The sequence below is a fragment of the Trachinotus anak genome, unplaced genomic scaffold (genome assembly GCF_046630095.1).
Source record: "Trachinotus anak isolate AG129_WGS33_773 ecotype Australia unplaced genomic scaffold, CSIRO_AGI_Tana_v1 ptg000028l, whole genome shotgun sequence".
NCBI lineage: Eukaryota > Metazoa > Chordata > Actinopteri > Carangiformes > Carangidae > Trachinotus > Trachinotus anak.
Genome location: NW_027273879.1, coordinates 8302003 through 8317044, shown reverse-complemented (window position 1 = coordinate 8317044; position 15042 = coordinate 8302003). Strand labels below are relative to the sequence as shown.

Here is a 15042-nt window from a genome sequence, read left to right as displayed (position 1 = left end):
AAAAAGATCTGAGATGCCAAAGTATAAAACATGATTTTTAAGGATTTAAAAAAAAAATTTACTCCTCACATATTATTTACATAATTAAATAAAAATTAGAGGGATTTCCATCTTACCAGAGTTCTCAAAGTCTTTATAAGAGGCAGCCCATGACTCCGACATCCCCAGCAGGGTGTTCTCCATGATCTGGATGTCAGTGATGGGACAGTTGCACTGGGGATACTCTTCGGCGCACTGACAGATGCATTGGTTGTTACGGCACATGTACTCTCCCTCTCCATTACACATAATGTAGCTTAGAGCTGACTGGACAAATTTCTCCTGCAGGTATTCTGGGAAAATGACCTGAAGACCTGAAACAAAGACAAATGGGAGGTTATAGTCAAGCATAATGCATTAAAAAAAATCTTTATAGAATTTGATATGGAGAATAATTTAAGGGGGGAAAAAATGCATTCCAGTGCTTGTTCAGTTTTCTTCACATTGGAAATCGATGGAGGAATTGGACACAAAAGAAATCTGAAAAGTGTAGCCGTCATGCTGTTTACACAACATCTTTCTTTCACAAAAGCTCAAAACAAGATCTGATGAGAATTTATCTGCAAAATGTGCACAATACCAAAAAACACTCAGTGAAATGAATCATTGCCATTCATTGTGCAATTAAATGTGCTGTATCCTTGTGTTCAGAGTAAGAACACAACATAAACAGTATCCCTTTACAGATACAATAAACATGTAGAATGGGGTCCAAAAGTGTTGTCCACTGTGTGCGAGAAGAAATTACCAGAATGAGAACAGTGGCTGTGAAATGGCTGACAGCCCTTCCAAGATTGCTTTGTGTTATAAGCACATATTTATTTTCTAAAAGATGTGCTTCAAAGCTCGCCTGTGTTCAACTCGAGCTGTCTGCTCTGTGGCGGGTCACTCATGATGTGACAAAATATAACAGTGATTGATGCCTGCTCTCTTGTGCTGTTGCTGGTTTATTTAGCAAATCTTTTTTTTTTTCTTTGCATGCATGTGTTTTACTGTGTTACCATTTGTATTTGCTTCATACTTGCAGCATTCTGCTAATTATACAGTAATGGCAGTTGCTGGATTTGTAATCTAGAGGCCAATTTGAGGCGGAAGCTCAGAGTAGCTCTTCACTCTTAACACCGACAAGGTATTAATAATTTTTAGACCCTGAGCCAACCCATATCTCACCCTGGGGATCTCATAGAATTGAAGCTTGGAGAGCTAACAGTAAAGGCTTTCTCTTCAGTCCAGTCCCTGGGAAAATAAATCCCTAGCTCTACAAGCCACTGGATCGGAAAAGAACTAAATAGATTTTTTCCTTGTTGTATGAAACAGCAACCTCGGCGATGCAATATTTTCTTAATAGGTTTACTTGAGCACAAACAGTGCTTCAGCAGAAAATATGCAACCAGGAACCAGAACTTAACATGTTATTGAATGATGAATGATTGCATTATTTTCTCCACTCACGTATTGTTCTCACCCAAAGGTGAAAATAGGAATCCATTTACGCAAAATCAACATAATGTTGCAGAAATGAAAGGGAAAGTAAGCATATAATTTCATACTATACACATGAATCATTTTCAGGGTGTTGTCATGGAGTCAAATGGAATCTCTTAATATGCATGTGGCAATTAATGTTCCCTCACAACACTGGCTAAAAGGATAACTGTGGGTATTTTAAAGGCAAATGAAGGTTTTTAATAGAGTATGTGCAAAGATTTGGCTCTGAAGACAACAACCATTGTCATGGCGACAGCCTTTGAAGAGGAGTAAGACACATTGTGTGCAATTAATGCAGCAATGTTTGTCAGTTATATTCAATAGTCATATCTTTAAGCAGTCGTATCTTTTCTAGCACAAAGGAAAATTTTTACCTCTGCATTTGCACTTTCAACTGTGCAAATACTCCCCTGCTCTTTATACTAAAAACACCTTTGCTTGTAATAGCTACCTCTATTTGAATATCAGTCAGTTCCCTTCTCCTCGGCACCTCATCAGAACCACTGCCCATCGGTGATGAAGGGAACAGAAGGAGGGAGGGAGTAAAGGGAATGGATGGATCATGTCTGACCACAAAAGAGTTGGGTTGCACGGGGCTTTTTCTCCATCAGGCCTGTCTGCGGCCCCTGGATCCAATATTCATTTAGCTTGATGTATTCCCGGGCTTGAAACTTTAATGTGATTTGTGGGAGAATCCAGATGGCAAGTTCACGGATCAACGCTGCTCACTGACAGTGCTGGTGCCAGCGGCCGGGTGCACAATAACACCGAGTGCCTCAGCCCTCCCTCTTTCACTCGTCTGTCTAACCATACCTCATACCCCCCAACCCTACCGTCAACGCACACACATTTCAATGTGCTGGTGCAGAATGAACCATTTGATATTCTGACACACTGGTCAGAATTATCAGTCCTGCAATCTCTTGTTTCCATTCTCTTCTTCTCACAATGTGCCCATCTCCTTCTCTTTCCACACCTCCCTTACTGTCTCTGTTTTCTGTACACATCTCGTCTGTCTTACTTTATTACGCTCACTCCTACTCCTGCCACACTCATGCGCATGCCCCTTGACTCGCCCTCCCCCCCCCCCCCCCCCCCACCCCCCCCCCCCCCCCCACCCCCCCCCCCCCCCCACCCCACCCCCCGCACCCCCACCCCATCCCCATCATCCTTTGGCTCCCATTCACTCCATCAATCACTCCCCTCATTCCTGTTTCTTCACCTCTTCTGCTCTCCTCTACATTCTCCCACTGAGCACGTATGCAACTACTGGAAATTTGATGTCTTGTCCACCCACTCCAGTATAGAAATGATGTCATGCAATAAAAGTAAATCCATCAACATTTGTTAGTGCAGTGGGGAATGAGTAAGAGAATTGGAGCCCCCAGGCCAAAAATGAAATGAGAACCTAATCAAGAGTAAAAACATTTATCTTTGTGACTTTCCCAGCTTTGCCGTGTTAGCGCAGTAACATGTGAAAACACTGAGAATGATTGGACTATAAAGCCACAGTTTATATGGCTCTCAGGCAGGTATTTGTTGGGGAAAACACTAGATATTGGAGGAGGGAGTCACACTTACTATCATTAAAGCTGCTGATGAAATGAAAGGTGCATATTGGAATTCCCATGCAGCCATTTGATAACCTCCAACTTCATGCTCTGTCAGTGCACATAATTCCCTGCAACCCCTATGCCTGGCTTGCTCTAAATAAATAGCACCTCAAAATGGCAGTTAATCTCATTGCATACATCAGAGGCTGATATATTTTCTTCACGTACGCTGGAGAATATAGGCCCTCAAACATTCCATGAATGCAGAAAACGGAGACTCTGCGACTGTGACTTTGCCTTTTCATTAGGTGTCTTTCTAGAGTGCTCTATTTTTACATGGTGATAGATGGAGAGTGTAGGCCGCAACTGAGGCTTGTAACTGCCTTGGCAAGCATTTGCCCGCTTATTGCAATGCCACGCTCCGCCTCATAAGTTACAGTTTCATTAAAGATTAATTGACCATTGTGTGGCCACAATTTCGCAAAATAATCATTACTTAATCCACCGGTGCAATAAAGTGCATTACTTCAATAGGGGCACTAAATTACCATTGGAGGTTATCGTTGCAGCCATGATACAGAACCAAAGATCTCTGAACTGGAAGACTGCCTGTTTCTCCTCACTCCATGCCGGCCCAGTGTGCCCTGCTGATCCCTGGATACTTAATACAGCAGGGGCATATAGTTTTTAAGATTTGCTGTGTTGGCCCATTTCACATGAGTGCTCCTTCTCCACAACTATGAGTTAAAGGTGCAGCTAAAGTAGCTATTTATCCACTTTTCATTTCTTTTGCATAAATCGCTTTAGGTCTCTGCCAGTGTGTGTGTTAGGCCTGACAGAGAATAACATGTTCCACTGGAACTATTCTCAGCTCTCAGAATATGTTAGCATTTTTTAAAGTTCTGAATGAGGTGTACTTAGCATTCAAATGGATAATGTGTTGCTGTGTCTGTGCTGAGTAGATTATTGTAGATTATCATAAGTGTTCTAAGCACTCTAGGCGGCAGCAGCTTGTGTTGTCAACTGTGGACTGTGGACTCAAAATGTTGTATTACAGGCTTATTTAAGCATTTGTGTGTAGGACAATTATTATTGGAAGTATTTAATCAGTGTTTTTTTTTTTTATCTCAAATATCCTTCTATGCTTTAAGTGCAGCGTTTTTCTTCCTTGAGTTCTCTATTGAGTTTTTAAATTTTTTTTTACTTTATTTTAATGGTATTTAGGCATGCATAAATTCGGAACAGCAAAACAACAGGGAAATGGAAAATCCCATTTCCTAGAACATATTAAAACACAAGTGCTTGCATATTCATTTGTGATACACCACACTGTATCTGTGTGCAACAGAAAGACATGCAGAACACAATGTGTTTCACACAATATCGCTATATAGCTTTGAAGATACCCACTTATTGTTAACACAAAAAGCAACAAGGATGCAGGTGCAGTAATCATGGTAAAAGCATGAATTATATATAAAAATGGTATTGGCATTCAGGGCTGGCTGCTCCTGCCTCCTGAAAAAAGAAAGGGAATTGCAGAAATTGCACGCTGAAGCAGTTGCTGGATTGAGGAGGGCAGGCAGTCTGGTGAGGTAGATGAGCTCTCCATGGTGCTGAGTTATTGCCAGTTGTTTTGCACACTGGACACAGGCACTCAAGTTGAGTCAGAGTAAAACTAAGTTAGTGATTACCTTTCTCCTTACTCCCCTGTGTGCAAGAACTCAGCAGGACAACAGCAATTTTGTATTTTATTTCTGGAATGACGCCTTCAACGTGTTAGTCTGTGAAAGTTGAATGTAGTAATTTTGTTTTGAAATTTGCAAGATACTCTCAAAGCACAATGGATATTAACTGTGTTACAGAATATGGCTTCAGCATGTAATTAGAGATGTGGTTGCTGTTGGCTGCTCGTGGTCCTCGGTTGCACTGCTCAAGCTGTTTCGTCATGTGTTGCCATGTGTCCCTGCACAGCGGTAGCACTAGGGCCTCGGCTGGTGAGATATTGTACCACTGTTACACATTCATTTGCGTGCACAAAAACACACACACACACACACACACACACACACACACAAACACATTCGCTCATGCACACGCGCACATACACACCCTTTGCGGGCTCTTGCAGAAATCACATGTTTTACAAGAACCCCGGAGAGGGGAGGAGAGACGTATGACAAGCTCTGACATTTCCATTTCAGTGAGAAAAGACACAACTGCCCTCAAAGTGTCAAGATGTGCTGTGTACACGTCTCAGATCAAAAGCCCAGATTTATCACAGAAATTACATCAAACATCCCAAAATACACAAATAATGTTATTTTGTTTGTATTGAACAGCACATATTTGCTTTGCACTTTGTTGAAAACGAACAATTTGCTGATTCACAAACAAACTGTTGTGCAGTAATCTCAAATTGAAAGCCAAACATTAGGCAAGCTAGATCTTGTGGTTTGTCGATTTAGCTACAGACGGTGGCCCTGAGAACTCAACACTGCAGCTCTAGAAAACACATAACACGAGCAAATAGACAGGCGTGATAAAAATATTCACAGCACAGCTAAATCCAGAAACACGCGCATAGTTCAGATATTGTTGCAGAGGTCACAAGGCATTAAACAACAACTGCGTCCAAGCTGGGTTCATCAGTTTTTTGTGTCCCCTGGGAACACGTCCGTTGTCATCTGTGCTACTTGCAGCGCTTTCGTGCGTTTGGTTGTGCTGTGTGTATTTGCAGCGCGTGTCTCGTGAAACTGATGAAGAAGGTTTCTGAGGTTGCAGTGCATTGAGCTTTCAGGGCCACCGTAGGTTTCTGTGGTAACATGTCACTCAAATTTTCAAATGTAAGAAAATGTATATCATCTTACTGGCACCATAAACACGTCATGATGTTAACTGCCTCTCAAGACATAAATACATAAATGCAAATGTATTACCGGTGGAGTCTGCTGCAAATGACATATTTAGTGCTAAATTGATTCCACATTTTTAATATTGGGCTTATGGTACACTAAAGTTTTATAGGTTATTACGACTTTTTAATTATGACGTGACGCTTGTGCATACATCATAACAGCCAAATGATGCATGCACATTGATTTAGCAATGACTGAAGTACTGTGTTAACACAAAGTGTGTGTAAAAACAGGTCATGTTACTGAGATTTCAAAACTGTAAGGACCACTCTAAATACAAAGCACGAAAAAGTAAAGAAACCCCCAATCAATTGATGAAAGCGAGTCTGTCAGACAGAGAAAAAGGACCGAGTGGAAAACCGTGGCACTTGCAGAAATGGCAGCCTGCAGCTGGCAAGAGTGAGTGCGGGAAAAAGGAGATTTATGGTCATGCTGGCCCAAATGGAAACTCACTCTTGATTGACCACTTCCAATTGAAAGCTGACCTCCAGGTCAACATGGAAAGATTTCATCAGGTACTGGGGTTTCGGCATGTAAGAGAGAAGTGAAAAAATGTGTGCAGCCATCCATCTTGAAAATGATCCAGTGTTATCAGTTCTCTGAGCAAAAAAAAAGAAAAAAAAAAGGCTGCATGTTTTCATAAAGGCCTCCATCCAACACACGTTCCTGTCCGAAAGGGGGTTCAATACCTCCAGACCACCACTGTGACAATCCATGGTGTATAGTCCAAATTACCCCATAATTTCTAAGTATGATCAAATAAATATGGATCTTCTGGTTTGGTAGAGTGTCCACATTTGTATAAAAGAAATGGGAAACGGTTAGAAAGGCCAGACTATGTTTTGTGTGCATGCTTAGAGAAAGACACAGAGCAAAAGAGAGAAAGCTGGGTCGGAGAGAAAGATGATTAAAAAGAAGAAGAAAAAAAAGCCTCTGTGTGTTTATTGTTGCTCTTCCAACATTTGCTCTCCATGTTTTTCATCAAAGACTTTTCTTCCGCAAACGATTCTCTGGTAACCAAGGACGCTGTGTTTACTGATATACTTGAGTCTTCAAATCAATTTTTCAACAAGTCCGTCCTCAAAAACAACTTAATTGATCTGTATGTTTGTTTGTCTTCCCCATAATGTTTGCAGCTTTTTCACTTGAAAAGAGGGACAGGCATCGAGCGACAGAGCAATGAGTATCTAATTCATCACTCTCCGCACGACTTGCCTACAGGGCCAGTTTAATTTATTTTCACTTCACCACTTTGAAAACTGTTGGCTCAGGCTATTCTAACATATTCATAAATCTTCCAAGATAGGCTCATGGCTCTTCCAAGATAGGCTCTTCAGGAAAATGGAGAAAGAGAAAAGAGAGAAAGCATGCGGTGGGGCTGAAAGAAGCAAATTAGTTTGCTTTTGTTTTGGTGCTAATTTATGACAGCCATATTGGAGGTGATTGGGTCCTTGCAAGGTAATGGCTTGTGGAGGCCTTTTATCCGTCTTTAGCTCAGTTAGTATATATGACCAATAAGCTATTTTCAATGTACAAATTACACAAAAAATATTCCAATCTTCTTCCTAATGTACTGAATGCCCCTATTATTTGCTATTCAAAAAAAAAAAAAAAAAGAAAAACTAAAAAAAAAAAAAACACAAATCCAAATAAGGTAATCAATGAGAAATACTAACAGATAGCAAGAAAATAGGATGTGAAAAGAATATAAAATAAAACTACTTTCTACTACAACCTGAAACATAGTTTATAATAAGAGCTTAAGTAAACAATGAAAATCCTGACAATTTAACTACCACATGCTAATTCCCTCTTTCATTCAATTCTCACCCCCTCAATAAATCATTTTTACTTCTTGGTCCCAGTGGAGGCAGAATCCAGCCAAAACCAATATTGTTGGGTTTCTAAGCTTTAGCCTGAAGAGAGGACAAACAAATAAAGAACAAATTAATGTAGGAGAACAAAAGTGTATATAAATCCCAGTTGTAATAAAGCTTAATAGTGCGGATCTTTGATTCAGATTAAACTTAAGAGAATAGAAAAAAACAGAGTTCTTAAAAAAATCTATGTGTTCCAGTGATTCACAGGATCCATTACAAATGTAAGAGTGGGTTCAGATCACCTTTATGGCTTTTTGCCACAGATGCAGAATTTGTCTTTGGTCCAGTTGATAATTTGAGACACAAAACAGGGCAGTTATATCATGCTCAGAGTCATCAGTGTGTGCAAGGTTAAACTGTAATTTATGTTAGGTGACAGGGTCGGGATCAATGAGCTCCTCTTGCATGTCCACAAATAGTCTGGTAATGGTACAATCTGGTGCCCACTTGTGCTGTGGTTGGCTGCCAGTAGAAATGGTGCAAACAGTATATGCTAGGATGTGAAACATGCTGAAATGTAAAAAAAAAAACAGTCATATTAAGTTGGAGCAAAGGAAAGTTTCATGTTTAATAGATCAAAGCTTTGCTAAGTCATGCATGAAATCTAATGTGAAAAAAAAATCGTTCCAGTGCCATCTTTAATTCTGATCATTGTTGGGGGGCAAAAAGGGAAAAAAAAGGGAGAAAGCACAAGGTGTTGGTTAATTTGCCAAACATTTTACAAAGCAAAACTGTGGGAGAGAAGAGGACCGAGTTTGGGCTTTGATAGGTAGCTCCCTTGATGTCAGATTCCACTACAGCATTCTAATCTAAATCTAAGTGAAAGGAGGGGGAATATCCAGGGAGTGTCATATCCGCATTGTGTTATCTGTAGCTCACAGCCCCACCAGCTCACAAAGAGCAGACCACAGGGGTGAGAAGAAGAGAAAAAAAAAAAAAAAATACTACACTTTTAAAAAATTCTGGTATTTTGCAAAGACAGCCAAAGTGTCTCCAGGAAAAATTTGACCACAATTAAATTCACTAGCTTGCTTATTTCCTTGCTTGTTAACTCAAGCCAGGATGCTGTCTCAGACCATTCGAAAGCTAATCTCACTAAACCAAATCACACACAAAAAAATAAATAAATAAACACTGAAAATGTTTGGTTACAGGCTTGAAGTCAATTTTGTGTATATATTTTCCACCAAAAGTTTTGCAGTTACACGTTTGCCTTAAGGTAGATAAAGTGCTGAGGTCTGGAGTGAAAAAAATAGAAGTGAGAAGGAAAAAGGGATGATTAAAAGTTTAATTAGAAGAATGAAATAGAGTGGGTTTTCTATTACTGCATCCTTGTTGTAACTCACATGGTGCTGCATACTAATATGATCCCCTTATTTAATTCATAAGCAATTAAAATAGCTGGTATAGATCAATGTTTTTACAAGTTTATTCACTTTCAGAAGATAGGGGAAGGTTCAGGAGAATTCTAGGCTACATAAAGGGTTTTTGTTCTATATTAAACAAGTGGTCATAGATATGACAGAAATTACATGTTTGGAGTATAGACAAAGTGAGAACATAGTGTAGGGAGAGAAAATACCAAGTAGCCATATGGAAATTACAAAAAAATGTTTTGATTGAAAGTGGAGTTAAAAAGAGAAAAGATGAAAAACATGGTGAAAAAGTTTCCAGAAGAACAATTATTGACACACAAAACCGAGGTAGAAAAAAACAAGGTAGAAGAAAGTAAGGTAGAAAAAATAATTGTGAAAATCCTGACAAAAAGTTACATGTTCATCTCAGCTCACCAGAAGTGGCTCCAGCGGAGTGTGAGATCACACACAAACACACACACACACACACACACACACACCAGTCTGACATGCCATCTGGTTCACACAAATAGAAAAGGGAGAGATGTGCATGAAACTGTACTGTATGCCAGTCTGCAATTGCACTTTCTAAAAGTAGAGTTCAGAATTTGTTCGCAATCATTTCATTCCCTCACTGGTAGAGATTTAGACGCCCTGTCTGAAAAACACTTTCCCAGCCAATCTCAGTGCAGACAGCAGAGGAAAATAGCCTACATGGAGGCTACATGGAAGTGCCATAACAACCTGAATAATGGAAGTGGGGAAAAAAACATTTTGTGTATGTTATTTTCAGTCAGATGACACTGCATACTGCACTTGGTTATTCTCAGCCACCCTTAGGTAGCCTATTGCATGCTAATCTGTCTATTTTTTTGTTAGCCAGTGAATATTTAAGATAGGATGAACTTGACAAAGTGGCCAGAGGCATCTTTCAGTTTGAGAGGACACTGATGACGCCTCAGGCTGAAAGCTTAAACCTTTCTGCTGCTTTATTTTCCTGTGCTGATAGGCTAAACAGAAAAGAAAAAAAAATGAATTTGGAGACTTCAGGCAAATTCAGTGAGCACAGACCTTCTTTTCTATGTTTTGTCAAAACTTATTTCTTTAAACAAAGCAGAGCAAAGAGGACACGGGTGCACTTTCATGGCTTAGATGCAATCTTGTTATTTCAAATTCTGTGAATCAACACTTTTCCTTCTCAGAATCAAAACCACAAATCATCCCAGTGACACAGTGTCATGGTCCTGTGGAAACCACGTATCTCCAAAATGTCAGCCGCGTTTTTCGCATAATAAATGTTTCAGCTATCCGAATCTGGGTTTAAGATGATTTGTTTGCCTTAAGAAGTAGGAGAATTTAACAAACCATAGAGGAAACACTGAGTTCATCTGTAAATGTTATGTTAAATGCCAGCTGTGGAGATACATGGTTTTCATAGTGAAGCGATGTGCTGTGTGCAGCACAGGTGATTCAAGTCAGTGAGCTGACAGGGTAAGCAAAGTCAACACAGAAAACGAGTTCATAGAGAGGTCATGCATTCAAGACAGGCCTATAAAAACATTCAAATTAAGCAGCGGTTCTGTAAGAAACACACACACAGAAACACATGAATGCATCTCCACACAAACAGCACACAGGAAGGCATGTGAAAAACTCTTTCTTTATTTATCTTTAAATAGTGCAAGTGCTGCTGGGACATGTTTTTGTATTCATTTGCTTGCTTATTGCTCGATTGAAATTTATATCAAATACATTTATTCACACATCAAGGTTGAAAGCTACACTGAGATTTTTACTCAGCATTTTACTGGTTTTCAGTTAACCGGTTTGGACGATGGAAGCCTTTCTTGGCTATGAATAACCTCTCTATTGACTCTGTTTCTGCAATTGATGTTGATTGCCCTGTGAGGTCATTCATTTGAAGAACCTGTCCTACACAGCATAGGTCACCATGGATGTGTAGGATTTTTCTTTCCTTCTTTTTTCTATCTACCTGTGAGCTGCTGCCTCCAAGGATAGGTGTGCATTTCCCTTCAGTGTTTTCTTGATTGAACGCACCAAAATTTAGTTTAATGAGGTGGTTGAGCGCTGTGGAGTCGTGCTACACAAGTTCAGTGCGTTTATTTTTTCATGTGAACTTGGACAGAATAAACTGGTAGATATCGCCTAAGAGAAAATCTGCAGTAGTTTTTGTATAGAAATGTCAAGGATGTTTAATCTTTCTTTAGAGGTTTTCAGTACATCTACATTAGAGTGGGTACTTTTCTTTTCAGGCTCAACGAGATTTGCCTAAAAAAAAAAAAAAAATACTGCATTCAATAATTATTATTCTATTTCAACTCAAATGTTGCACGGTGTATATATTTTACATTAGATAGCGCTGGCACTTGCTGTGATCTTCCACACTAGCCAGATGTGACTCCTCCCCACAGTTTAAATACCAAAACCTTGCATTATAGCTAATTGTCTGGTAAAAGGTCAACAGGCGTTTGAAAATGAGTCACATGGTCAGTGTTCATTAGATCTGCTGAGAGCTGCTAGTGCTTATTAGAGCAGTCCTGGGCTCAGCCAGTGTCGTCTTCCTCCAGGGATGGTTTGTGAAGTCCATTTGTGGTGCATCGTCAAAGAAGACAAGGATGTCACAGCTGTTATTTTTTTGGGACGCTGACTATAAAGTGGGATACACTAAGTCAGTCACTGAATAGAACTGTGCTTTGTGTGAACAAAAAGGTGATCAACTTGAGGAACCACTATGATGTTCACAAGTTGTTCCAAATGCCTCAACCATTAAACATGCGATTTTCTTGATATGCAATTTTTGTAAGTGCACTCAGATAAAGGAAAACACATTTAAAACACAGCTTAGATGGTGCTTCATACCTTTATTCTCTGATGTGTATGTGTTTTTCTAATCAAACAATTCTCACTGTCACTTATCAAAATCCATTTCTATTCCAAGCACTTCATCAGTTTAATTGGAGCCACAGCAGAATAGAGGAAGCATTTGTAGCTTGGGACCCTTTGGTTCCAGGAATTTAATGTGCAGTGTGTAGCAGCGCACTTGTGGTATTTCAGCAGAATCCATTATTATGTGTACATTATCATGGGGCTTGTCAGGGGTTGGCTGGAGCGAGGCATCAGTAGTGTCCAATCACACCAGCTCTTCTCCCATCATCCCTTTAAAAGCAGTGTCCTCCTCACCATGAGGGCCTGACAGTCTGGTTATGGAGTGATTTATCTATCTCCACTAGACCTACATGACAACATACATGCTGGAGAGTAAGGTGAAAAAAAAAATGGTTCTATCTGACTACTTCCCAAAATATTCCTTCGGTCATTTGAAAAAAAAGAAAAAGGTACACTTCCATGCTCCTGTTAAAAACTGGCATGCATTATTTGAGGGATTTTACATTTACAGGGAAAGAGCACACTGTAGAATTCTGCTTATTCTGCCTGTTTTTCTACCTTGCTCCTCTCTGTGTGTGTGTGTGTGTGTGTGTGTGTGTGTGTGGACATGCCTGGTGTGGCTTCCAGCTCCCGCTCCCACTAGTTCTCCTATGCACCTGGATCTGATCACCTCATCATCTCAAGCTGAAGGAGTATATTTACCCCAGCTCTTCACTCCACTCCTCGCCAGATTGTCTGCTCACCTTCGTGGTGACAATGCCACAGCCAAGTTCCTTCTAGCACTGCATGAGTTTTCTCTTTGTTGTTTTCTGGATCCTGACTAATTCCTGTTTGCATGTGTCTCAGATTCATTCAAAATAAAAATAAAATAATGTACGCATGTCCACACATAAGTCATGTGAAACCCATGATTCATTGCCTAATATGTGTGTGGTTTTTTTTTTTTTCAAAACTAAAACTGCACATTTTAGAGTGGCCTTTCATTGTGACCAGCCTGAGGCACACCTGTGCAATAATCATGCTGTGTAATCAGTACCTGGCCACACCTGTCAGGTGGATGGATTATCTCAACAAAGAAGAAACGCTGACGTTATCCTTTAAACCACCCCAGATCTCATTAGCAACCACCTACAGACAACTTTGACACCCCATCAACCAGCATGAAAAAATAAGAGAGTGTATATAGTACTCTAGCAGTCACTTAGTACCCACCAACAACTTTGCTTACACAAAGCAAATGCTTTACTTTTTTATAATTTGCAAAAATGCAACAAATATACCTTTCAGTGTCTTATGATTGAACCCATTCAACTATATGTCATTTTGAAATTCAAATGTTGTTAGATGCTGGCAGTACTGATAAACATATCAAAGTGAAGGCCATGTCTGTGTTTCTCTGTCATCTGCTTGTTTGTTGACACAAAGGGGGGAAAAAATGGCCTATGGACATAGCCTCATGTTTCTTAATGTAAGGGTATATACAAAAGGAGAGAACTATAATGATCAAGAATAAAAGGCAATGGCTCTATGATGTACTACCCAGTATAGAGTCAGAAAAATGACACCATTCTGAAGCTAACTAAATTGCCTGGGAAAAAAAATAGAAAGCAACAATACAAAGCATTAATCCTACCAACATGGGGCTTGATGCAAACCAGAGCCCATGACCCAACTCTATGAAAACTTTAACCTAATTTGACTTGGATTTATTTATTTTTTTATTTTATTTTATTCTTTATTTTTTTTTGAGAAATATGTGGTTCTTTGAGTAAAGAATTCTGTTATTTTTGCTCTTGCGTTCATGACAGAATGAAAGGTGTAGGGTGAATTAAATGATTGGATCTTATCATAGATATATTTGAGCAGCACGGACCTTAAAAGCTCTCCATTGATTGTATGCCGCCTCATGGGCTGTGTGAAGTACCATCACTCTGAAGAGCACTGTGACTGTTGAAGAAGTTACACCATCAGCTGTCTGTCTAATTAAAGGCAGAGACCATTATTGCTTTTAAAAGCGTGAACTTTCAGGAGAGCTCTCAACACCTCCCCTTGCCCCTTCGACCACACACAACACACAAACACACACACACACACGCACACATACCTATAATTTAGCCTATAATACAAAAACTAAGCCAGAAACCAAACCAAATCATAAAAGCTTTGACTCTTTTGGGGCTATTATCAAGCCAAAAGAGAATCTCTCCCAGGCCTGTCATCTATCAATCAAGTGACAAAACAGTCTTCAAAGCACAAGGCTAATACATTTGGAGCATGACAGTAAAGCTTTTCTCAAAACCTATAGAGTCCTTCTGAGTAAGTGGCAGTGGAGGATTTAAAAGTGTTTCTTTGACAAACCACTTAGTTCTCTGATTTTAGAAGCCGAGTAGTGATTCCTCCAGTGAGAAAAGGAACTGGGTGGGGGGTGGACTGAAAATATGCCTCTGATTCTCAAACTGGTTTTCATAACCTGCATAAACTCAAATAAATCAAAGAACCAATCACACCATTCAAACACTTGACCACAGTGACCCACTCTTTCATCATCCCTTTTCCCCTGGGTGACTGTCACTGCGAGCAATTCCTTTTTTCCTAGGGCTAATTATTACTTGTGTCACAGTTTGAGATGGAACTATTTTCGCTTAAAAGAACATAACCACTAATGGATAAAAGTTGCTATTTGAATCCACTGATGTATGATCTGTGAGTGAAATGCTAGTAGATTCAGTTTGGAGGAAGCAAAATAGAAGTGACTCATTTATGTGTTGAATACATTCTTAAGATACATCCAGATGGACGACAAATAAATCAGACTTTAACCCTAATATTTACCTTTTTGTATGCTGTTTGTAATTGTCTCATTATACATTGTACTTGCACGGAGACTGCTAGTTTCTGCTTT

General features: G+C 39.7%; 1 protein-coding gene across 1 annotated transcript in view; it reads right to left on the bottom strand.

Moving 5' to 3' along the window:
* brinp1 (bone morphogenetic protein/retinoic acid inducible neural-specific 1) overlaps window positions 1–15042 on the bottom strand; it is a 110361-nt gene that overhangs the window by 20421 nt on the left and 74898 nt on the right. Inside the window, exon 6 of the mRNA XM_071466269.1 lies at window positions 117–353. Coding sequence (XP_071322370.1) covers window positions 117–353 — 237 coding nt within the window. The remainder of the gene's footprint in view (window positions 1–116; window positions 354–15042) is intronic.